The 26,952-nt window shown below is 35.1% G+C and overlaps 1 protein-coding gene across 1 annotated transcript in view; it reads left to right on the top strand.

Moving 5' to 3' along the window:
- The window catches only part of LOC134537261 (uncharacterized), a 124,653-nt gene that overhangs the window by 95,158 nt on the left and 2,543 nt on the right, over nt 1-26,952 (top strand). Inside the window, exons 6-7 of the mRNA XM_063377532.1 lie at nt 15,893-16,169; nt 17,279-17,446. Coding sequence (XP_063233602.1) covers nt 15,893-16,169; nt 17,279-17,446 — 445 coding nt within the window. The remainder of the gene's footprint in view (nt 1-15,892; nt 16,170-17,278; nt 17,447-26,952) is intronic.

Raw genomic sequence — 26,952 nt, 5'->3', positions numbered from 1 at the left:
CGTCATAGGTTGTATAAGAATATTTCAGAGGGAGCTAACCAAAGGATATTTTATCAAGCATACAGATAAAGTGATATTTTAAGAGTAGTAATTCCTCCCCCCCCCCCCCAACACCACCCACAAACTGACGGATTTATTGACACATTCGTACATAAAAAACACTGCTCCAGAATCTGCACCTGAATCGTCTTAGTGGGGAAAAGGTGTACATAAATTACGATCACTGACTGAGGTTATACAGAAGGTAATCAACCAGAGTAAGTGATTAGGAGCAAGGAATACTAATGCAATAAATATGCCATTGATATAATTTAATGATAATTTTTACTCGCGTTTTAGAAGTTGATATTGCTTAATAGCAAATTAACATTTTTAAATATTGTAACAATGAAAAATTGCGAACCAATAAATATTTTTTGCTGAGTGTATAATTTGATTATGTCTTAAGACAAATGGAAACTATATATTATGAGTACAAAATATTTGTAAGTAATATAAAAAATTTATAATAAAATACTTACATTGATACAAAATACAAATATTTTTCTTAGATATACAAGTATAACTACAATTCATTTTCGGCCAACGAACATATAGTTATGCCTTGGGCCCTGATAATAAATAATACCTACATAATTACATTTTCACTTTTCACCAAAAGTACATGAGGTACAAAAGTCAACAAATCTTAAAACACAATAAAAATATACCCGGTATACATTATATTTTAATACAAACACCAATACAATACTAATTTTAAATGAACATTTTTTGGAGGTATGCATAATTATATTAAAATTTAATCATAAAGTAATGCAGTTACATGTTTACAACCTTGCGTACTTCACTTGCATTTGACGAATCCGGATATGTTCAATGTTTAGCCAGCCGAAAAGGATGTTTAGATTTTATTTTTAAACGCATGTGAAATTAGTCCATCGCTTTCACGTGAATTTACGGCATCTTACATTATTATTGGACTTTTGTTTTGTAGTAACGATCGGTAGGCTAAATATGTACATGTGTTTGTTGAAACTTCGTTTTAAACATCCATAAATTAATTTTGTCAATTTATTTATTGATACCAGTAAAATACAAAATAAATGATATTTATTTTACGACCTCTTAAATTATTTAAATGATATATAAAATATGACCAAAAAATTTTCAAATGAAGACTTATTTTCAACTGGAAGTACGCGAGAATTACACAGATTCATTTACTTGCGTATTGCATAGCATACTTCACGTCCATTTCTGACAGCCTTGCGAAGTCACTTCCAAAGTATCTACATGTATATTCTTCAGGCGAATTCGGACACGGCATTATAATCTTCCGTTATATCTAGAAGACGTGTTCTTACATTTGCTTGGAGTTTTAAATTATTGTTTTGAAATAATAAAGGCGATTTTAAAGTTTAACTCCATTACAGAAACACGCAATATATTTGGTGGTTCTCTGCAAGTGTATTTTGTGTTTTATTCTACTTCGATAATAAAGTCAATTTGAATTTATTGCCTTTTTTTCCAGATTTATATATATATATATATATATATATATATATATATATATATATATATATATGTCAAACTTTTTCGGAAGTCGTACCATGGTAACGACTGAAATATGAAGTCTTACTTCTAAATCTACTTATCTAGAGAACAAATTGTATTACATTATTTTCATAAAATTAACACCTTTATACGAACAGAAGTTTGCTCTTTTATTTATTTTTTTAGTTACGTGATATATATATTTTTTTTAGTTATAAAGGAATCCAACTTGAACAGTAAAAAAGAAAGGCTTTTAATGAACAAACCAACTAAGTCATTATAGATAACTGTTCAAACCATTTAAGATTCATCCTGTTACATAAATTTTTATATTTATATACATCTAATGTATAAAAAAATATGGAAAAAAAATAGCAATAAATTCAGATTGACTTCATTATCGAAAAAAGTATATAAGTATATATATATAATTACAGAAGGTACCGGAGCTTGCAGGTTTCGCAGAAAGGAATTGTATTGTTTGTGAGAGTTCTCTGTTGGCAGTAACACCTGTGCTATATGTTTGATGTTCTGTTTCCAACTCATCGTTAAAACTAAATTTTACAGACTGATTATTATCCTTTGATTTAAAATCTAAGTTATTTACAGTGTTTAAAATATTCTTTCTTGCGTTTAAGAATATTTCGTATTGTTTGTATGATGTTTGAGTTACCCGCAAAGATAATGAGATAGTTATTTTATACTGCTTCTTTCGCCATTTTTTAAATTTTAGTCTTGACAATAGGAAATGAATTATTCAGGCTGTGCTAAATAGATAGATTATGCTTTATGTCATTTTTGTGCATTTTATAGTATTCCTAGTTTAGTTAATTCATCCAACAATATATTTATACAGTCAAGGGCTTAGATGCTTTATAAAAAAACTCAAGTGATTCATAAACAGTTGCCGTGTATAGATATATTTTGTAGAAAATAAGCAGTATATGTTTTACTGCTTAGAGTTGATATAAAACCATGTATAAAATTTGAAAGTATTTTGTACTTTTCATACTTAAAATTATCATACAATGTTCAAATATTTTTCGATATAAGTAAGGACACATGTATTTAGCGAATACATCTCGTGTCAGGCTATTTCACACATAACTGTAGCTTTTTTCTTAGAGGTTTGGCGAATTGCGGGCGTGCAGCAGTACGGTAACTACGTCCTCATTGGCCCCGTCAAGTGCGGGAAAACAGCCTTCACCGACCACAGCCAATAATTACAAGAAAAATCTACATTGTTTTGTAAAATACCTTGACACGAAATGTATTCGCAAAATACAGGTGTCCCTAGATATAAGACGTAATTGCTCTCTGACGATAATTTTCTTTACTGGTATTATCACCTTTCTTATGCAGGAGAATAGTTTTTGTAGTCTTGTGATACCCATTCTGAAAGAATTCCAATAATGGAATATGTGTTTATTATAATTAATGGAGAAGTGTATATACTATTAGCAAATGGATCATTAAAAATGTGAAAAGAAATTATAAAAAATTACAAATTAGTCTACTGCACAAATCACAGATTTTAAAAAGCCAAAATTACTATAACATTCAAAATATTACAGAGCGTGCCATGTAGAAAACACGGACGCATGTTGTTGTCTAAATGAAATAAATAAAATACAAGTCTGCGGCTTTAAATACCAAAGAAATAAAATGTTTCATAAATATTCAACGCTTGTAAGGGTACAACTATTCATTACACTGATAGGACATATTTTTTCTAGTACATCATACTGATTCCTAACCAGACATATATATATATATATATATATATATATATAAATAATTTGTGTTACACTTCAATTAATTTGGCCATGAATTAAACCTGATAAATAAACAATGCAAACAAGCGAAACTCTACAGAGTATCGTCAAATAAAACCTGGGCCAAAAGTAAATCAATATTTTTAGTGCTCAATACAATTCGAAAGAAAAATGGAAGATTTTTTGTAGTATTATAAATGATCATACAAGGATTGCTGATTTGGTTTTGTATTAATTTTGAGCGTAAAACTACCCCGAAAATATTGAATAAATTTTTCAGTTAAGCTGCATATAAACTGAACTGGTTTGCTAGCTGTCTTGCCATCGTAAACATGACAATGAGTCTGATTGGCCATGTTGGTGATAGGCACGATTTTCAAGGCTGTCTCCCGATATTATATGATATGTGTTTTATTTTTATACAAAATGAAGCACGAATATGTTTTATATTTCTTGTGTGAGATACCAGTTGCAAAGACTTTGCAGTTTGATTTTATGGGTAGTGAATCAGTGGTATAAAATAACTTCATTTATTTTTTCCCGATAACATCTTTTTGACATTAGTATAATTTAATCACTCGCCAAGCAGAAAACCTTATTTTTTGTAGTCACGAAAAAAATTGTTTGTATTCAATATCAGCTAATAACTTACTATTGCTTATGTCATCAAATACATTTACAGTACTATTCAATTTGTACAAGCATGAGAAGTAAACAATAATTTCTGCAACAACGTTCTTCCGAAAGAAGGTATACACCGATTTTAAAGGTGCGTGCATATTTCTTAATTTTATTTTTTTAGTAATTAGAAAATAAAAATCGGTACTTTTCCAAATTTCCTCATTGAGGCTGCGACCCAAATTTCAAGTTTCCAGCTCTTTTGGTAGTGGGTTGGAATTTGTATAGGCCAGTGTGTGAGCGAGTGAATTACTTTTTGCATATTCGAGCAATTCAAAATTTAGGCAATAAAGTTTAATTATAACAATTTCACGTAAGCTAGAAAGCTCAAAGGCTGGTAAAACAATAGCATTTTATTTCATATAATTCTAGATCAATTTCATCTAAGTATAACACACCCATTTAAACACATTTTTATATACATAATAATTTTACTTCAGCAAGGTCTTCGGTTTCTTGTAACACAAATAAAATTACCTAAAAACAATTACTGGACATACTTAAAAAAGTTTTTAGATTGTAATATTTGCCAAATAATTTAAATAAATCTAACTGCAAATGTAAGAACACAATATAAAGGTCTTTAAAATTTTATTTTGGAAAATTACCTGAATGTTTATTTGCTAAAACTCCTCATTTCATTTGTTCAAAAGTATTTACATGTATACATATGCGTGCGTGTGTGCTCGCACTTGGAACTTATGTTTCTTTGATCATTTATAGTTGCAAATAATGTAGCGGAAGTTAAATTGAAAAATATATACCTAATTCTTTCTGGCCAATATTTGTTTACAAACATAATTGTACATGACCCCAGAAGAAAAAAAAAGAATCGCCACTGCCTTGTAATTGTGTTTCTAACGCACTTATGTAACTAACGAAAATGTTTAACTGCTCAAGGTTAGTGATACAATAAATGCTTGGGTAGTGAAAAATCTATTGTTAAAAACCAAAGGTAATTTTAAACGACTTTAGTTAACCATTGTTCAACGACAGCATCGAAAGATTGGCCCTAATTTTTGTATTGTTATATACATAACTAAATCATTACGGGAGGAAGTTGCCATAGGCGGCTGGTCCTTCAGTTACTATTTTTTTTTTTAAACATCTCTATAAATTTGCAATACTAACTATTAATATTTTCATCATAACTCATTTATGTAACATTACACCCAGAGGTATAGCCCATTCTACCAGAGCTAAAGTCGAGGTACAAATATAATCAAAGAAACATAATTAAATAAATATAACTAAAGAAATATAATAAAATAAATTTATAGAAAATCATTGTCATTTTGCAAATAAATTTTTTTACAATAATTGAAATATTCTAATAAAATCTAAAACATTATTTATTTGTCTTGAATGTAGGATTCTTGGATAGAAGTATAAATAATAATTTAATAATTTAAATTTATTTTGGAAGTTATATTATTATATGAAACCATTTTGCTATTATTGTAATACACCGTGATTGCAGGATTCATTCATGTGCTAAGGTAGATTCATATCAAAATACATAATGAAGTCACTAAGATAATATGTGAAATAATGTTGTAATAAAATGTAATGTACAACGTTCACGTAGATGCCCGTAAACGAAACAGGTTAGATATTATAATCATATTTAGCACTTTATTATTTCCAAAATAAGTTTTTTTTAAGACGCCCAACTATTATAATAAATCTCTATCTACTAAAACAATTCAGTAATTGTAGTTAGATTATTTTAAAAATAAAAAAAAATATTCTATGAATAAATTTGTCACGACAAGTGAAGCATATTAATAATAATTTACATCACTGAAAAGCTGACAAATATATCTATATAAATTGTCGACAACGTGAGACGGTTTTCAATTCATTGATTACTATTGCTGATACTAGTGTTGTGTTTTGACCGTTTCGAAGCGATAATATTCCCGCCTGAACTCCTGCGATATTCGAGGCATCTAGTGAGTAAACTCGGAACTAACCGGAGCTCTAGCGGCAAACTGTTGAACTCGTTCCTTTCATCAGCGGCAAGTGACAGTTAAATCACAATATTTTGTACTCAGATTATTTAAATTCTGTACGTTGTATTAAAAAAATTAAACCGGAGAATTGTTCATTGTACCTCCTTTAAGTTGTGTGCAAAGTAACAGCTGTGTACCGTTTAAATATACACCTAATATTTAGTTTTGAAAATTTCTAAATTAAAATTAAATAAGAAAGAATTTTTTGAGAAAATTTTCATCATCATATTTACAAAATTCAAAGTTTTATTTACAATTCTACTGTTTATTAATTTTTTTATCTACTACGATATTTATGGGAGAAATATTTTTCTTGGAGGCTGCAAAACTAAGGATCTTAGCCTTAATGTAGCCTCTTCGTAATTATTCTGGTATTTCGAATTACACTGGAAATATTTGGAATAAGACACATATCAATATTTTTTCCCCCTCCAAATTAAGTAAGGAATAGGCCCCGTGAGTGTCGATAACTCCTCGTGACTCTACCTGTAAAGTTTTGATTTAAATATATATATATATATGTTACTGAGACGAATAAAGTAACTACTAATGTGAGTAACGTTTATCATATACTCAACTACGTACAAGACGTCATCCACGTTATAGGAATTTTGTTGTCTATGACACAGTTCCCGTATTTGCCATCGTGCACCAAATGATCAAGATAAACTATATTAATGAATTAAAATTTTCATTTAATTATGTAAGGTAATCGAATATACAACAATGAGACTTTATGGTGTATCGTGTGTTGTGCGTGAATACGTGTATGTAACAGGTAATATGTTCTATACAAAATATAAAATACGCTATTTTAAGTATGTTATAATCACGTTTTAACACTCAGAAGTTGTGTTTAGTCTGACATTATATATTTATGATTTTTTTTTTTTTAATTTTAACCGCATATATATTCACTGTAACTATTTTACACTAATGTTTTTATGTATGCAATTGATCGATTTTGACTGGAGCTGACGACTGAAACTCAAACGAACGTCGTAGCATCTCCGAGTCAAAAGTTAGCCTAATTGTAAATCCTCGAAACGCAGCAAAATGACCTCAAAATGGCGGCACTTCCCCCCTCCACCGCGCGCAATGCGTCACAGTCCTCACTTAAGCGTAACGAATTCTTTGATCCTTTAGCTATCCAGTTGTGTGATTAAATTTTGGATGTATATGATAGGTATGTAGCTGCAACAACCAAACTGTATCCCCCGATTTTTGTTACCATTAGTTTTTTTTTTCATTGCCTCCCACTATGGAAGAATTTAAAAGTCATGTTCACGTAAAAAAAAAAAAAAAAAGCTTTCATGAGGATTTCCAACAGAAGTGAAAACTTTTTCGCAATTTTTACGAAAAAATATTATCACACAACAAATTTGCTTTATCACTTTAGTAAAATAACTCCTAAATTACTATAAAATACGCATTGCATAGTAATTGTAGATATGTATTAAAAAAATAAATAATGATGTTCTTGATTTTCAGGTTATATTGCTACAAAGACTCCGTTTTCTTCGTTATTCAAACTATAGATATATCTATATGAGAATATTAATATATTTTATACTCACTTTTTACTGCACATTAATCGTATACTTAAGATTTAAAAAAAAAGCAATAAGTTATATACTGATAGGAACGGATATAGTGTTATCGTTAACACGTCACGTGACCATGTCGATGACGACTCACGTGAATTTTGCTCCCTATCCAAACCTTCCCATAGAAGTTTTCGCTTCAAAAAATTCCGCGTGTGCGTGGCGAGGGGAGGGGTGTTTGTGACCGAGTCCACGGCGGCAGGAGAGTTGCATGCGGTCCGTGCGGCCACGTGACGCGGCAGTTTCGGGAGAGGGATTGTCGCAAGGACTCTCGGGAGAGAGAGAGAGAGAGAGATAGAGAGAGGGAGAGAGAGGGATGGCCGGACACGCAAGGAAGTCACGGGAGAGCTGTGAGGACGCCCTAGGGAGTCGTAAGAGACCTTCCTCTTTTGTCTCTTCCCTGGCGGGAAGGAAGAGGAGGAGGGGAGGAAGGGGAGGGAGAGCAAACGATCCCTCGAACCGCAAAGCTTGGTCCACAGTTTCAAAAAAAAATAAGAAAAAACACACACACACGCACACACAAAAACGAGTGCACGGCTTGCCACGCGCACAACTGTACACGCGACCTGTGCGAAGACAGCCCACGATTGAAATCTCACTGTTGATTTCAGCCAGTGAAATTTTCACGATACGTACATCCAAACGTCTGTTGGCAGCGTTTGTAAGTAGGTAACCATGTTAACTACCATACAATTATCCCGTGACATCTCACCAGCAATTATTTGTGAACACAGTTTCCCAACATACTACTAATTGATTTGGGTTATGCAAAAAATCTTTATTTGACCATCCTAACCACGAAATATTTTTAATTTTTTTGTAAGTTTAATTATTTTTTAAAAGCAGTGAATTACGCCTGAAGATTGTAATATCTCGACAATTTCTTGCCGCAGTATTATTGATGATTGTAAACAGTTATCTAGTCCTACCAAAACTGCACCCTACTCCACTCTCATTGACCGCTACGCCATGCGTCCGTAACAATAAATAAAAATATATTCATTTCCCTTCTATGATCACGACCTCTCTCCCATGAACACGACCGTCCTATGCGTTATTGTGAAATTAGTGGGTTAGAAAACATGGCGGTCAAATCCTGTGCGCATGATCTACTGTTACTTTAACTGTTTTTTTTTGTTTTTTTTTCAATTTAAAGTTTAAATCCGAGCACACACACACACAGAATGAGGCATGATACCGCGCGACATGACATTTTGTCTGATAGTAGTTGATTTCCATGAATTTATATGAAACCAATGAACACAGAATCAGACGAGGTAAGACGCCACAAAACTGTTGCGAGGCGACAACAGTGGACGACTGCTCCAATTTTGTCGCGAGCAGACTGTCTGATGGCTGTAGTGTTGTGCGCATGCGCAGGCCGGCCCACCAAAAAAGAGTGGGGAGGGGGCAGAAGGGGCAGATTGCCCCGTACCTAAAAAAATACTTTACTGTAAAGGGGGCCACATCTAAGGGAAATAAAAAAATGGAAGACAAACTGCTAACTGAAACTAACACTATTGTGTTATGCTTTAATTTTAAGAGCTAGGCATATCATACGAAAATTTTGAATATAATTGTTTAGCTTTAAAATAGTTTTATCGATACTAATTTTAGTGATATTAAATTATTTATAAACGTTGTATATTCATGTGGTGTTTTCTGTGAAATGAGCTGGTAGTCCAGGAAACCAAGACTTAAAAAGGCACAAACCTGTGAAAAATTTGTCCAAAGCTGAATTTTTGCACAGTTGTAGATTTGACTATGCTTAATAACATACCGAAAGTTTACCGCTGTAGACCTTGTGCGTATCGCCGAAAATTTGCATTTAAGTCCTAGATGACAGCGACTTACATCAGTCCATTAAAATGCTACTTATTTGTACAGTTTTTCATTTAGACTGTCCATAAAACCACCAAAATAATCTTGAGACTCTAATACAGCCACTAATGTTGTAAAAAACATAAATTGTTAATATTAAAGATGTGATATTAAGCGATTAATTCATGACATATTATTTTTTATCGTTGCCACTCAGATAAAAATACTATTTACACCAATTTGAAGAGCCCAATGCGAAAAATGTCCAAATAAATGTTTTTGGTTATACCTTTAGCTTTAAGACAGTATATTTATAAAGAGTCTAACGTAATTAGTTGGCTCATTAAAGCGGCCCGAGCGTTGCAGTGTACTGCGGCCGTACTGATCTCTCACGGCCACCGCCGTTCCAGCATTGCGACACACTGCGTACTGCGACACTCATTCAACTTGGTCTTATTTAGGGATTACTTAAAACATAGCTAATTCATATGAGAGGGTGTATGTTACATGTAATGAGATATGCATTTTTTTTCTTATATGAATGTTTTTTGATACAATAAAATTAACAATAAACGATTTCTGCTTGGAACTTGTAAATGAAAAACTCTAGAGGACCTCTGGTTTTATATCTGTATGGATTTATTCTGTTTCAAAAATTTTATTATTAAAAATTATTTTTTTAGCAACAATTTTTTTTTATTTCTGATACATCGTTTTATTTTCGATCAGAACAATGCAAAATTTTAATGTAGCCTGTATTCGACAAAATGAAAAATTATATATTTACTTCTTTAAAATCAGTTTACTACATAAAAATAGAATAAAACGATACATCGTAAATGTACTCTGAGTTTTTTTTTTCACTTAAAGAACATAATTCCTATAATAATAGGTTGTTTTTTTTTTCAGAAAATAAATAAAACACGAGTTGTGTTGTAAAACGTATAGGTAGCATTACATATTCAGTTTTTTTTAAATAAGTTAATGTATTTGAATGCTGCGCCTAGCTGACGTCGTTGGATTGCTAGTGGCAAAGAGCGGTGGTGGATGTTTTTGCAAGAGTTTGACCGTATTTTATGACGCTACCTGTGAGAGGGTGTTCGTACCAGAAATCCTAACGGCTAAGGAAACTATCCATTCTCTGTAGTCACGTACGGGTGTGCTACTCGCACAATATCGTCAAATATCACAATTTTCCGGGACGTTCGGTCATTTCTCGGTTAGCTCTGGTTTCACCAGAACAAAATCTTGTCTGTAGTGATTTCATATTCCTATTACCGTAGTAGTATGGCGTTTGAGAACAAACCAAGTTTGCTGTATACTGGGAGCCTACTTAAAAAAAAGTATTTATAGAGTTATTAAATTATTTACGAAACACAATTTTGTGGATCGTTTGGGAAATTATCATTTAGGACTTAACTGCTCGTTATTGGTGTGACGCACAAGGGTTACATCGGTAAACTTTTGACATGTTACTAAGAAACGTTTATTCTACAACTTTACAAAGTTTCTGCTTTGGGATAATTTTCCATGTTTCTTAACAGCGAAATTCGTCCCGACCCCAAGTCGACTTCGGCAACCTCACAGTAGTACACACTACACGGCTCGGATAGCTTCAGGGGTCAAACAAATTGTATGAGACCCTTAACAAATATACCGATTTAAAGAAGAATAAATATGAAACAACGTTTATTGAAAGCGATTTTCACGTAGGGCTCTTTATATTTATGTAAGATGTATTAACTTTTCCGTAAAATTGAATGAAAATGAATTTCTCAACTTTAATGATTCAAATTGTCTATTTTATATAAAGATGTTAAAACTGTGTACTTATTATTACTATCATCAGATAAGGCAATGTTTCTAGATTATTTTGGGTTCCATACTGTCAGTCTACTCCATAAACTGCATTTGCAATATCCATTATTATGGATCGTTGCAAAAAAATGACATTTTGGGCTTAGCTGCTCGTTTTTTGCGTGACGCACAAGGTTTGCATCGGTAAACTTTTGATATGTTACTAAGAAACGTTCACTCTACAACTGTACAAAGTTTCTTCTTTGGGATAATTTTCCATGTATTAAAAACCTTTGTTTCTTTACAGCGAAATTCGTCCCGACCCGAGCCTACTTCGACAACATCGCACTAGTATACACTACGTGGCTCGGATCGCTTCAGCGGTCAGACTAATTGTATGAGACACTTAAAAAATATACCAGTTTAAAGATGAATAAATATGCAACAACGTTTACTCTAAGCGATTTCCATGTTGGGCTCTTTAAGTTTATGTAAAATGTATTTATATTTCCTAAAAATTGAATGGAAGTGAATTCGTTAACTTTAATGATTTAAATTGTCTATTTTATAGAAAGATGTTTAAAATTCGTACTTTTTATCACTATACTCAGATAGGGCAATGTTTCTAGATTATTTTGGGTTCCATACTGTCAGTCTACTCCATAAACTACATTTGCAATATCCATTATTGTGGATCGCTGCAAAAAATTGATATTTTGGGCTTAACTGCTCGTTTTTGGCGTGACGCACAAGGTTTGCATCGGTAAACTTTTGTTATGTTACCAAGAAACGTTCATTCTACAACTGTACAAAGTTTCTTCTTTGGGATAATTTTCCATGTATTAAAAACCTTTGTTTCTTTACGGCGAAATTCGTCCCGACCCGAGCCTACTTCGACAACCTCGCAGTTATATACACTACGCGGCTCGGATCGCTTTAGCGGTCAGACACATTGTACCAAGCTCTCAACAAATAAACTAATTTAAAGCTTAAGAACTTTGCAACTACTTTTATTTAATGTTTTCAAATCGGGCTCTACGTGTTTTTGTAATACGTATTTTCGTTTGTGCCCCTTTTTTCAGAACACCTCTCTTCTAATATTATTGAATAAATATCATATTTAGTCAAACGTAGTGAAAGATTTTTAAATTTAATCATTGAGAATAATGTTTTGAGTAAGTTTTGGTTTGCTATTCTGAAAGTATACTATAGTAATTACGTTATAGTGCCATATTGTTGAGTGGTCAATAAAGTATTATTTAGGACTTAACTTCTCGTTTTCGGTGTTCCGCGCAAGGTTTGCGGAGGTAAACATTTCAAATGTTGCTAGAAAACTTGAATGTTACCACTGTTTTAAATTTCAGTTAGGAGCAAATTTTACAAAGATTAAAAATCTTCGATTTCGTGGGAGTGAGAGTGGCCACAGCGCTTGCGGCTGTGGCTCTGTCGCAGTGCGTAGACGACATTGATAAGCTCGGGAGTCTCTAGTGATCCTATAAATTAAGCTAGACTTTTAAAATATATGTCCCTGTAAAGCTTAAGAACTATACAACAACTTTTGGTAAAGAAATATTTGCGTAAGACCCTTTATTTGTAAGTGAATTGTCTTTTTATTGCCTTGACTGATGTAAAAAAACTTATTTCATTAATTTAACATTTTTTTTTCTTACCTTTAATATTAACTTTTAGAACTTTATTCATTATCAATGTGAGTAGTAGTGCTTTAAGATTATTTTCATATAGCTATCGAGAGTCTACGGTAAAAAGTGCAAAAATGGGAAGCATTTTAATGAACTGCTGAAAGTCGCTGTCATCTAGGACTTAACTGCAAATTTTCAGTGATACGCATAAGGTCTACAGCGGTGAACTTTCGGTATGTTATTAAGCATAGTCGACTCTACCACTGTGCAAAATTTCAGCTTTGGACAAATTTTTCACAGGTTGAAACCTTTGTTTCCTGGGCTATGGACTCACAATGCTCACGTCTCATCCGTCCGTCACACATCTGTTCGTCTATCACGTGATATTTGGCCAATCAGATGCCCCGGAAAATTCCATCCGTCCATACGTCAGAAACAAATAAAATATTTTTAATTGTTACTTAGGAATTAACAGTTTAAGACGTAGCTATACTAACCGAACCAACCGTCCACGTTGATTTGAAGTATTTTTTAATCTAGCTAACCTAAGCTAACATAATCGACCATGTTGACAATTGAACTAAAGTTTTCCGAATCATACACATACGCAGACCTGGAAAGGAAAAAAAATTGCGGCGGCCGCGACAGTGCACAGGTATTGTAATGTAATCTGTTAACGGTGATTTCTCAGAAATCAGTAGGAATTTAGAAACGCTGTTTTCAGGCTAAATATAGGAATGTCTATAGTGTCCAAAACAAATTGGAATTTTATAATGGCTTAACAGAAAAGACGTGCTGTAAGATTATTACCAAAAAATAACAGACATCACGAGTTACGCTTTACTACGGCAGCAACACGTTGGAATTGTTACTGGCATGCCTTACTTTCACTTTGAATTGTGCGACTGTACAGCCGTCACTATGACACGTCCCGAATGATTCTAATGCAATATAAAATTAACACCTGGGTAGCTCTGTTGCGTGCGGCTCCAACAATAATGCGAACAGATTGCTCTTACTGATGTGCCCTTAAGAAGACGTAAAGACAGGCTTGCTGCCAAATTATGGCGGGCGAAATTGTAGGGTACGGCACCTACCGATTGTCCAGTGCGGTTTCCGTCTCAATCATGACATCGCAACTCGTTGGGTAACTTCAGCTTTGCCTGCCACTAGAGTAGATGACCCCTAGTAGTAGTCCACAGCTGCGATTCTTTTTTCTTTTTCTTTTCCCTACTTCCAAGGTTTCCACACGCTTACTCCACGAAAATTCCCCCGAGCTTTCCCAGTTTTACCTCTGTTATGCTCCATGTGATTACGATGAGGGCTTGCTCTTGAGTCAAACACAGGTCGTGCACGGACTATGCAGTTCATAGTCCCAAGTGTCACAGCAGCGAGATTCCAGAGTGAAACGGTCTTATTCCAGTATTGTATGGTTCGGCACATTCTGTAATCCGTAGAGACCTGCAAAATTCGCGGATTCAATGACCTCCAGGATAGACTCTACTACATTCTACACACTCGGCCAAATGCCACCTGTTCATTGGCTGCTGACTTGTGAGTCGTCTCGACCGAGTGTCTGTGATTCGACACTTCTTTGAGCGAGGGTCTCTAATTGGCCCTCATTACTCCAGATTAACAGTGAACCAATTGCAGAAGCAGCGCTAAGGTATAATTATTTTAATTGTAGCATATCACGAAATGAATCCGCGAATTTTGCAGGTCTCTAGTAATCCGGCACCAATGGAGCAGCTAGCGTTCACATTGACTACCTCTATGCCGCCGTTTTCGGTTCGCTCTAGAGATCATTGTTACTTTTGAGTTTTTATTTCAGTAAAACATATTTCCCGTCTACAAGCGGTTCACATTTCACGTTTCACGCGCGTTTAGCCATTTGTACGCTTTCATCCACTCCTATGTAGGTATATCCCACTAACGCCATTTTATCTCTTAGAGCGCGTCACAATGCTTCATGTGTACCAGACCTAAAGCTGGGCTTGCAATCATCCTGTCTCGTCTGGAAAAGGCATTATCTTTATTTTTGAAAGGTTGTTTTAGTCTGTTAACCTTGGTAAGCTGCTTCCGTATCATGTTCTCAACTTGACTGTGAACACGTTTTGAGTTCGATATAGACAGTAATTTTCTGAGACACACGGTGATTGGAAATATATATTAAATACGTGTTTTAGTGTTGTTTTTTTAATCTTTTATAACTAGAGACCGGAAAAAAAAATTCGTGGATTCATTTCGTGACATGAAAAAATCTATTCGCTTTTTTAATCTGGAGACCCTCGGTCATGGAAGTATCGAATCACAGGCTATCCAGTCGAGACGACTCGCAAGGCAGCAGCCAATGAACAGGTGGCAATCGCCAGAACGAGCACAGGATCGTGGCCGTGCAATCCGCGAATTTTTTCCGGTCCCTGTTTGTAAGTGGTTTGACAAGAGATGTTTCCCGGGGAGATGTAAGCCTTGATAGTCGTTGTCGGCAGGGCCGGCGCGTCCACGCAGGCGAACCAGGCAACCGCCCAGGGCGCCAAGTAGCCGGGGGGACGGCGCAGCACGACACACAACAGCTCATACAACATGTTTAACGATTATTGAAACTAGACGAAAATGGATATTTTTCTAACAGTTTGGAATGTTCGTATTGGTATGAGTAATTATTTAAAGTCCGCGGTGACCGGTTTTATGATTTGCAATAAGTAAAAAAAGTGTTAAAAAAAACACACACACACACACACACACAAGCCTGCTTACATTTTATTGTTGACAAAATATTAGGCTTACGTGATGTATTTTGAGGCAAGGAAAATTTTTTTTTGGGGTGTCCGACCGGCGGGGGGGAGGGGGGGGGGGCATTAAGGTTTTTTCGCCTAGGGCGCCAATTTACCTTGCACCGGCCCTGGTTGTCGGCACGCCCCAGGAATTGGGGGGGGGGGGGGGGGGGTTGCGAGAGAGTGTGCGGGTGACCCGGGGGGGGAACTGACGGCGCGTCGCGCGCCCGACAGCCGCAGGAGGTGATCGACGCGCTCGAGGACCGGCTGGGCGACTGCAGCTGCGTGCGCGGGGTGCTGCCGTTGCCGCGCTTGGGGGAGTGCCACATCTGCGTGACGCGGCGAAGCGCGGCCCGCGAGCTGCTGCGGGCAGGTCTGGACCTGCGCGGCCGGCGCCTGGCGCTGAGGGACGCCACGCGCGACTCGCTGGTCGTGCGCCTGGCCGGAGTGCCGCACCACGTGGACGACTCGGCCGTCGCGCTGCTCGCCGGCAACTTCGGCGCCGTCGTCGGTGAGTTCAACGTCAGGGGCGTAGCCAAGGACGCGGGGGAGGTTTTCCAGGGGTTCAAACCACCCCCCCCCCCCCCCTCCTTAGCACCAAATCTTTAATTAACTTCTTATTCATCACTCAAACAAATTTCATATTAAAATTAAAAAAAAATACCATTACAATATTTAAATGTAAGTACCGAAAACTGCTAAAATAGCACTATTTTACACCTTAAAATCCAAATTTTCCCGGGTGAGGACCCCCCCCCCCCGGACCCCCCCGCTTTAATACGGGGGGGGGGAGGGTCCATGCTTCTTAACACCCCCCCCCCCCATACACAAATCCTGGCTACGCCACTGGTTCACGTCCTCCCCCTCTCCCCTTCCCATCACCTTCCTCTCCACCGTTACCAAGAAATACTGTACTTTGTAACACTTCCATATTCCAGATGATCAAAACTGACCATTCCCTTACGAAAATTGCCGCATGCAAATAACCTTAACTGTTGTAGGAACTGGGAGAACACAAAGCATAAAATATACCGGGTAAGAATCCGAACGCAGTGAAACTGCGAAACGGTATTTTTTAAGTGAACAGTTGGTTTCATTTAAATGTACATATTTACAAATCACTGTAATTTCAGTTCCATTCATTTATTTAAAAAAAAAAAAATGGGTGCGCGTCGAAAGTTAAACTTACTCGGCGTAATAAAAAAGACGAGAGTTTTATTATAAATATGGTAAGGTATGAACACATTAAAATACATATTTAAATAAATTCTCAGTATTCAATGTTAATAATTCATTAAAATAATCGAGATATCTATTTCAATTTAATATGGAAATCCATAATCATGCTGGACGTGTATTCCGAAATATTAATTTTAATTATTTATCAAATAATAATGTAAATAAATAGACTTGAAAAAATTTATAAACACAATTAATGTCACTAATATCCACAAAAATAAATGTTCTTTTATATTGACCCGTATTCAGTACCAATCACTAAAGTATATGTTTTAAAAAAGGCACATATAACTTTTATTTTCATGTATCTATTGTTTTTTTCTCATCCTGTGAAGAGTGGTGTTGCACGGTGCGCGCGCCTGAAGGAAGTGTTGTCCGCAGGCGAGGTGCAGCGGCGCGCCTACAAGGGCGTGGACACGGGGGAGCGGCTGCTGCGGCTGTGGCCGCACGCCTCGGCAGAGACCTTGCCCGCCGCCGTGGTGCTGTGCGGGGCGCAGGTGCAGGTGGAGGTGCTGGACCCGCGCCGCCTCCCAGCCCTGGACGGCGCAGGTGAGGCCTCGGTGCTAGCCGCGGAACCGCGCTTCACCGCGCGATCCCATAGCTCTTTTTCAATGCCAAATCAAAGTTTGTCCGAAAACTGTTCAATAAACTTTTTTTTTTGTGTGTGTGCAATCAAAATTGTTGGCCTCGGATTATCAGCTAGAGACATGCGAAATTCCGCGGATTCATTTCGCGGTAGGCTAGCATCAAAACAACTTATACCTTCGTACCGCTTCTGCGATTGGCCCACAATTTTTATCCGGGGGAACAACTGTGAGCCAGTGGGAAACACTAAACCGAGAAAGTGCCGAATTACGGACAGCCTATAGTTGAGACGTCTCACGCGTCAGTAGCCAAATGAACAGGTGTCATTTCCGCGACTATCCTGGAGGCCAATGAATCCGCGAATTTTGCAGGTCTCTAATTATCACTTATGTGTAGAGACCCGGAAAATTCGCGGGTTCATTTCGTGTTATGCTAAAATTCAAATAATTATACCTTAGTGCTGCTTCTGTCATTGGTTCGCTGTTAATCTGGAGGTCCGAGGGCCAATTAGAGACCCATCACTCATAGAAGTGTCGAATCACAGGCCACCCAGTCGAGACGACTCACAAGTCAGCAGCCAATGAACAGTTGGCATTTGCCCGAGTGTGTAGAGGATATTGGAGTCTATCCTGGAGGTCATTGAACCCGCGAATTTTTCCTGTCTCTACTTATGAGTAGGGGCAGGAATTTTTCGCGAAAACGTCTGAACACTAATTAGACTGCAACAAGGTATACCCGCACCTGTGGTTTCTTCCTTGTGATTGGCGGCCGTCTGCGAGAGAAGACGTTGCTTTATTCGGCCGAGCCACTCAGGACGCGTTTACTTCCGCACTGAATCGCTGTGATTGGTGTTGTTATAATCCATGTGTACCTGGGAGAAACTCTCCCAATCACGAAACACAGACAATGTTACAGTGTTTTAACTTTCATCTAGTCCCGAAATTTTTTCGCGAAATCTGCATGCTCCTACTTATGTGGAAACCACTCACTACACTAGTAAGTGACCACAGTCTCAACACCCAGTGGGAGTGAAACTTCCTTGCTGAGAGGTTTAACAACTTTCAAGCGTTACGAAAATTCCGATCGCATGGGAGGGGAATAGTTAGGTGCGTGGTGGGTGGAACAGGTAGAGGAGAAGAGTGCGTCAGCGGCGACGCCACTCCAACGCATGAGCTTAGCGGTCGAATGGGAAGACGGCAAGGGGAGGAAGGGATAGATACGTAGCGCAGCATCTTTGAATATATATAACGTATTCAATGGTAGCATGCTATATCCTAGTTGTAACGGCCGGAAGGGGAGACGGCAGGGGAGAGGCATGTAGGAATGATGCAGCAGTAATGCTAATGAATTCTCGTAACGCTGCTTGTGTCTGGCTAATCCTCAGTTGTTTCCTTACATTCTCAATTATTACCTCTTGTTCAATAAAAAAAACTAATAATTTATCTATATGTACCTGATAAGCAAAAAGTTTTATTTCTGTAGTGCGTGGATTCCAGACACATATTTTTTTTTTGTAATCGGATAAAGACAAGGACGTTAAGAGGGAGTAGTAGCATTGAATATATATAACTTATAGAAGTCGCGAGGGGATAGGATTTATTATTCCAATTTTCGGATCCAAAACTGTGGTAGTTGTTAGCTCCGCCGCTAGACAGCTCTTCTTTCCACAAGAGGGTGCTCGTAGTTACCAGCTTCCACGCCAGAGCGCTGTAGCGTCGCTTTTTTCAAGGTCATGCGCGTAATTCTCTGTCTCACTCTATCGAGAGGCGGTGCCTTTTGTTGAAATCCGAGCGCTTAGATACGGACGGGCGCAACTGAATTGGAGGAGTACGGCCACCGAAAAAAAAAGTGCGGTTAAAAGATGCCAACATCAAAATTTAAGTTTTAATTATAAGAAAACTACAGAAATTCCTTAAACGTAATAACGTAAAAAAAAATACTGACATTCGTAGTTCAGAATTTATAAAATGTTGTGTTAACGGAGTGGCGCATTGAGTAAAATGGCAAAACATAATTTGGAATAATTCTAGACAACGTTGAATGATTTTGGTAGCTATGAAACAACTATGGCTGCGATGACTGTTTAAACGCGTGCACGTAATGTTATTAGTAACTGAAACTAATGGTATGATGTCATACTTTGTGGCTATGCAGTTTATATTTTTTTTAACATAAGATGAAGCATTTTTACATAATGTTTTGGTTGTTTCGTAATTCAAAATAAATAATCTTAAACGTTATATGGTGAATATTCCCAGTAACGAATGACCACTAAAAAAATCAATTTTGCCAACATAGATCTGAAAAGTTAACGATTTACTATGTTAAGTTGCTTATAAATAACGCACATTTCCCGGATCTCCAAAGAAAATAAGAGTTTTTGTTATAGCATTGAGTTGCCACTCTTTATATTCCTTGCTTTGAGGTTAGATACACAAGTTATGCTCGTAAAAACGATGAGCAAGTATTTTGAATACAAATATATTTTCTTTTAATAACCGAAAGGTAAATATTATTTCCATGAAATATAATACAATTATTTAAACACAGACAACATATAAGAGCTATTTTTTGTTTATTATTCCATCTGGCGTGATAAATTTTATATTTTAAAAACAGTTTGTGGATTTTTATTATAAAATAAATATTTATTTATGACATCAATTTAAGTTGTTCAAAAAATTCACTTTGGTATGAATTCAACAAAATTCATGTTATTCAGGGCAGAAAATTAGAAACTACCAAAAAAGATTATCTACATTGCTGTTTTATGTAAATCTGTGAACGGACTTAGTAAGTGATATATTTATAATTCCTCATTTTAGCAACCCATTTTAACACAAGAGAAAAAGCATTTTATACTAAAAATTATTATGTTAAACCATTAATTAGCAGGAAACATGTATGAATAATCTATTTAAATTTGCATTTGAACAGTGAAAATTATTTTGCAATAATAAATATATTTTATCATCGTATATCACGGATATAAAGTTTGTATTTCCATCTAATCAGAAGAATTATGACACAGTTAATTAAATTGCTTTACAAGTTTTTATTCACATGAAAATCATTAAAAATTGGTTGGGTAGTTATATAAATATACAAAAACAAATCATTATACATACAATTTTATTATCTTAGTGGATTTAAATTAATGGTGTCCCAGTGACTACTGCGAAGAAAAAAATCTTGCGAAAGGTTTCCTCGTAATTGAAATTCGTCAAAAAAAATCTATCTCTCATTTCTGGTGACATTTCTGACAAGTGGTACGATGAAATTTGAGACTGGCAAATGAATGTTGTGAAGCAATAAACAAAATATCACATTCGTGAACTACAAATGTATAGTTGTTTTTATTTTATAGTAAAATTATATCTAATAACCCGTGGCTTTGCTCACGTAATTTCCGGGTATTGCTGATATTCTACCATTTTAAGAAAAGTATGTATTAAATTCCAAAGATTTTTGAAGAATTATACACAAAGAACTGTCAGGTATAGAACATATTAAATAAATAAAAATATTTTTACGACTTATTTTTAATTGGTTTAGCGTAAGCCTATTTTAACTTTTATTTAAAATTAAGTACCTACCTTATTTTCTATCTCCCGGTTTAGTGACTTTGAGAATATATTTTCCCTTGATGAAATCTTAACTCTTTTCTATCTGACGAAGAAGCCAATTAAAATATAAACTAAGACTCGCGCACTTATTGTATGTTAAGACTGCCATCGTTTTAAATTACTGTAATTTTTTTAGTTATAGTCATGCTTAGGATAATAACATAATATGCCTTATTACGCATACATTTCAGTATTCATGAAACAAATGCATTTTTATTTGAAATGTAGAGCAGTTACCAAATTTCTTATCTCGCATATTGATTTTTTAGTATGGCTAGTATTACTTAAACTAAATTTTTGAATTTTCACTGATGTACTCTTTTCCCTTTTCTATGTGATTGAGAAAATATAGCAATATACGTAAACCAATTAAACCAAAATCATCCTGAATTTTTATTACCGAAAAAAGTTAAATACAAAAAAATTTAATATGCGTATTTTATTATTGAATTTATATATATCTTGCCAATACTTATTTAGTGGGTTCCATTTTTTTTTATTTTTTAAAATAATATCTACCCCTTTTATACTTAACAGATAACGTTGAATAAGAGAAGGTTGTTTTTCCTTGTCAATATCTAAAAGTAAATTTGTACAAACGCGATATATAGTTTAAATAAGTATTTTACTTTTAAAATAAAACCATATTTTGAACGGAACACTGACTATTGGCCCAATACAAAGTTTTAATAGCTAATTTTCACTTCACTCGGGTACAGAATCCCATCATTCAGTGATTTCCGTGGCTAGCTTTTTTGGGATTTCATCATTCTCAAACGACGGTAAAGGAAGCTCCTCTTCAAGGTCGCCTAAGATGCTGATAAGACCTGCCGGGTAATAGCATTGAATATATATAATGTATAGAAGTCGCGAGCCCAGGTTAAATTTTCTGTCCGGTTTCTCAGAAGAATTGTTGTAGTTCCAAGCTCCGCCGCTGCGATCGCTTTCATCGCTGGGTGTCGGCCGTATACGCCCCTGGTGGTGTTTGGCAGAACTTGGTTAACCAGCCCAGTCGTAACATTATCCTTCAACCCCCCCCCCCTCCCCCCCCCCACCCACAGACAACCCTTCGAAAATCCAAGACCAAGATTCCTATTACCCGGCAGGTCTTATCAGCATCTTAGGCGACCTTGAAGAGGAGCTTCCTTTACCGTCGTTTGAGAATGATGAAATCCCAAAAAAGCTAGCCACGGAAATCACTGAATGATGGGATTCTGTACCCGAGTGAAGTGAAAATTAGCTATTAAAACTTTGTATTGGGCCAATAGTCAGTGTTCCGTTCAAAATATGGTTTTATTTTAAAAGTAAAATACTTATTTAAACTATATATCGCGTTTGTACAAATTTACTTTTAGATATTGACAAGGAAAAACAACCTTCTCTTATTCAACGTTATCTGTTAAGTATAAAAGGGGTAGATATTATTTTAAAAAATAAAAAAAAATGGAACCCACTAAATAAGTATTGGCAAGATATATATAAATTCAATAATAAAATACGCATATTAAATTTTTTTGTATTTAACTTTTTTCGGTAATAAAAATTCAGGATGATTTTGGTTTAATTGGTTTACGTATATTGCTATATTTTCTCAATCACATAGAAAAGGGAAAAGAGTACATCAGTGAAAATTCAAAAATTTAGTTTAAGTAATACTAGCCATACTAAAAAATCAATATGCGAGATAAGAAATTTGGTAACTGCTCTACATTTCAAATAAAAATGCATTTGTTTCATGAATACTGAAATGTATGCGTAATAAGGCATATTATGTTATTATCCTAAGCATGACTATAACTAAAAAAATTACAGTAATTTAAAACGATGGCAGTCTTAACATACAATAAGTGCGCGAGTCTTAGTTTATATTTTAATTGGCTTCTTCGTCAGATAGAAAAGAGTTAAGATTTCATCAAGGGAAAATATATTCTCAAAGTCACTAAACCGGGAGATAGAAAATAAGGTAGGTACTTAATTTTAAATAAAAGTTAAAATAGGCTTACGCTAAACCAATTAAAAATAAGTCGTAAAAATATTTTTATTTATTTAATATGTTCTATACCTGACAGTTCTTTGTGTATAATTCTTCAAAAATCTTTGGAATTTAATACATACTTTTCTTAAAATGGTAGAATATCAGCAATACCCGGAAATTACGTGAGCAAAGCCACGGGTTATTAGATATAATTTTACTATAAAATAAAAACAACTATACATTTGTAGTTCACGAATGTGATATTTTGTTTATTGCTTCACAACATTCATTTGCCAGTCTCAAATTTCATCGTACCACTTGTCAGAAATGTCACCAGAAATGAGAGATAGATTTTTTTTGACGAATTTCAATTACGAGGAAACCTTTCGCAAGATTTTTTTCTTCGCAGTAGTCACTGGGACACCATTAATTTAAATCCACTAAGATAATAAAATTGTATGTATAATGATTTGTTTTTGTATATTTATATAACTACCCAACCAATTTTTAATGATTTTCATGTGAATAAAAACTTGTAAAGCAATTTAATTAACTGTGTCATAATTCTTCTGATTAGATGGAAATACAAACTTTATATCCGTGATATACGATGATAAAATATATTTATTATTGCAAAATAATTTTCACTGTTCAAATGCAAATTTAAATAGATTATTCATACATGTTTCCTGCTAATTAATGGTTTAACATAATAATTTTTAGTATAAAATGCTTTTTCTCTTGTGTTAAAATGGGTTGCTAAAATGAGGAATTATAAATATATCACTTACTAAGTCCGTTCACAGATTTACATAAAACAGCAATGTAGATAATCTTTTTTGGTAGTTTCTAATTTTCTGCCCTGAATAACATGAATTTTGTTGAATTCATACCAAAGTGAATTTTTTGAACAACTTAAATTGATGTCATAAATAAATATTTATTTTATAATAAAAATCCACAAACTGTTTTTAAAATATAAAATTTATCACGCCAGATGGAATAATAAACAAAAAATAGCTCTTATATGTTGTCTGTGTTTAAATAATTGTATTATATTTCATGGAAATAATATTTACCTTTCGGTTATTAAAAGAAAATATATTTGTATTCAAAATACTTGCTCATCGTTTTTACGAGCATAACTTGTGTATCTAACCTCAAAGCAAGGAATATAAAGAGTGGCAACTCAATGCTATAACAAAAACTCTTATTTTCTTTGGAGATCCGGGAAATGTGCGTTATTTATAAGCAACTTAACATAGTAAATCGTTAACTTTTCAGATCTATGTTGGCAAAATTGATTTTTTTAGTGGTCATTCGTTACTGGGAATATTCACCATATAACGTTTAAGATTATTTATTTTGAATTACGAAACAACCAAAACATTATGTAAAAATGCTTCATCTTATGTTAAAAAAAATATAAACTGCATAGCCACAAAGTATGACATCATACCATTAGTTTCAGTTACTAATAACATTACGTGCACGCGTTTAAACAGTCATCGCAGCCATAGTTGTTTCATAGCTACCAAAATCATTCAACGTTGTCTAGAATTATTCCAAATTATGTTTTGCCATTTTACTCAATGCGCCACTCCGTTAACACAACATTTTATAAATTCTGAACTACGAATGTCAGTATTTTTTTTTACGTTATTACGTTTAAGGAATTTCTGTAGTTTTCTTATAATTAAAACTTAAATTTTGATGTTGGCATCTTTTAACCGCACTTTTTTTTTCGGTGGCCGTACTCCTCCAATTCAGTTGCGCCCGTCCGTATCTAAGCGCTCGGATTTCAACAAAAGGCACCGCCTCTCGATAGAGTGAGACAGAGAATTACGCGCATGACCTTGAAAAAAGCGACGCTACAGCGCTCTGGCGTGGAAGCTGGTAACTACGAGCACCCTCTTGTGGAAAGAAGAGCTGTCTAGCGGCGGAGCTAACAACTACCACAGTTTTGGATCCGAAAATTGGAATAATAAATCCTATCCCCTCGCGACTTCTATAAGTTATATATATTCAATGGTAATAGGAATCTTGGTCTTGGATTTTCGAAGGGTTGTCTGTGGGTGGGGGGGGGGGAGGGGGGGGGGGTTGAAGGATAATGTTACGACTGGGCTGGTTAACCAAGTTCTGCCAAACACCACCAGGGGCGTATACGGCCGACACCCAGCGATGAAAGCGATCGCAGCGGCGGAGCTTGGAACTACAACAATTCTTCTGAGAAACCGGACAGAAAATTTAACCTGGGCTCGCGACTTCTATACATTATATATATTCAATGGTAGTAGGCATTTGGTCGGATTAATTTCGTGAAAATGGAACGGGTGTCGATGGACGGAAATGTGATACAAAGATGGCGGAACCACGTTTAGCAATATGAACCCTTTACATAGTCACTTTCGTAAACATCATGGGAACACACCAAACGTATTGGTGTGCAAAATGAAACTTTGTGATAGTGAAAATACCCTGAATATATATTTCGTCAACTAAATGTAAGCTCAAATTTTAAAATACTTAAGGAAAATTGGCATTATAACAATTATAATGCATATTCTCCTTCATAATTCAGAAGAGGCTTAGCACAGCGCTAGAGCGCGCGCTTGTTAACTTCAAGGGGCGTGTGTCATGTCTCGTCACTGGAATTTTTTAAAACCTTTTTATATCATTGCATAATAATAAAGTTAAATCAGATCAAAAAGGTTAAGATTTTTTGTAAGAAGTGTTTACAGGCTGATTTCAATAGTTTAAGCAAAAACATACGTACAAACATATAGGCCTACTTAGTGTTATAATATGTGTTTTAAAATGTTTCAGCTTAATATTATAAGTATAAATTTTAACGTGTGCGGAAACTTTATAGTATTAATGGATTAGTGTATTTTAACAAGATGGGCAGTATTTTAGTTAAATTCTTTGTCGAAAATGTGGTCCAAAGCTGGGATTTAAAAAAATTTTTCAAGGATTTTTTTCTTTCATTTTTATTAAAATCGTTTCTTATAGTTTAAAATTTAAGTTTTTTTTTCGTGCTGCCATCTGCGGGTGATGGTGGCTTTACTATTTAAACAGCGAATTCTAGCGGCGATTGCAGAAAGTAAGTGTGTTATTCGCGTCTAAAAATTGTGGTATGAACTTGCAAAGCGAATATTTTATTGATAAGTAATATTTATCACGCTCGGCATCATTTTAAAGAATTCTGCTTTAAATATCGTGTCCTAGTTTCGTATTATAAGTTTACTTGCAACATGAACAGCTTGAAAACACACGAATTTTCTCGTTACCGAGGTTAGATATTAACACATCACTGGCACGTACTGAAAGACTATCTCCGTTTTTTTTTTTTTTTTAATGCTTGGACTTACCGTGGTAGGATAATAATTACAAGTCTACTGTTAATAGAATTCACAGAAAACTTTACAAGATATGTGATGTGCACAGATCACGTTGACAGTTACGGCCACAGAACATTTTAAGTCTTTATATACTATATTTTTTTAACTGTAGGGTTTCAAAAGTTGAACATCAAATAATATAAAGGAAGCCCGACATATTTTTCCCCCCGGGGCCTTGGTTTTTATTGACGGCCCTGGATATAAACAGTAATTTTCCTGTTATTTTTCACGTCGATTGTTCGAATTTTCACCCAGAAGTACGAAAATTATGATTTAAGGAGTAGGAAAAGGAGATGAAGGTGGTTTCACGAAATCTTATTTAGACAATGACCTTTTCCTTTGTTTGAAGGATAAGCATTTTATCATGCTAGGAATCAAACTGTAAATTGTATTTTTTTTTTAAATGATCGGTCGTAATGATCGAGACGACAGAGCCCTTTTTCGCTGGCCTCCACGTTCACCTGACAT

This window comes from Bacillus rossius, chromosome 12, assembly GCF_032445375.1.
Source record: "Bacillus rossius redtenbacheri isolate Brsri chromosome 12, Brsri_v3, whole genome shotgun sequence".
Taxonomy (NCBI): Eukaryota; Metazoa; Arthropoda; class Insecta; order Phasmatodea; family Bacillidae; genus Bacillus; species Bacillus rossius.
Note: the sequence above shows the minus strand (reverse complement) of the source record. Positions and strands in the feature narration are given on the sequence as shown.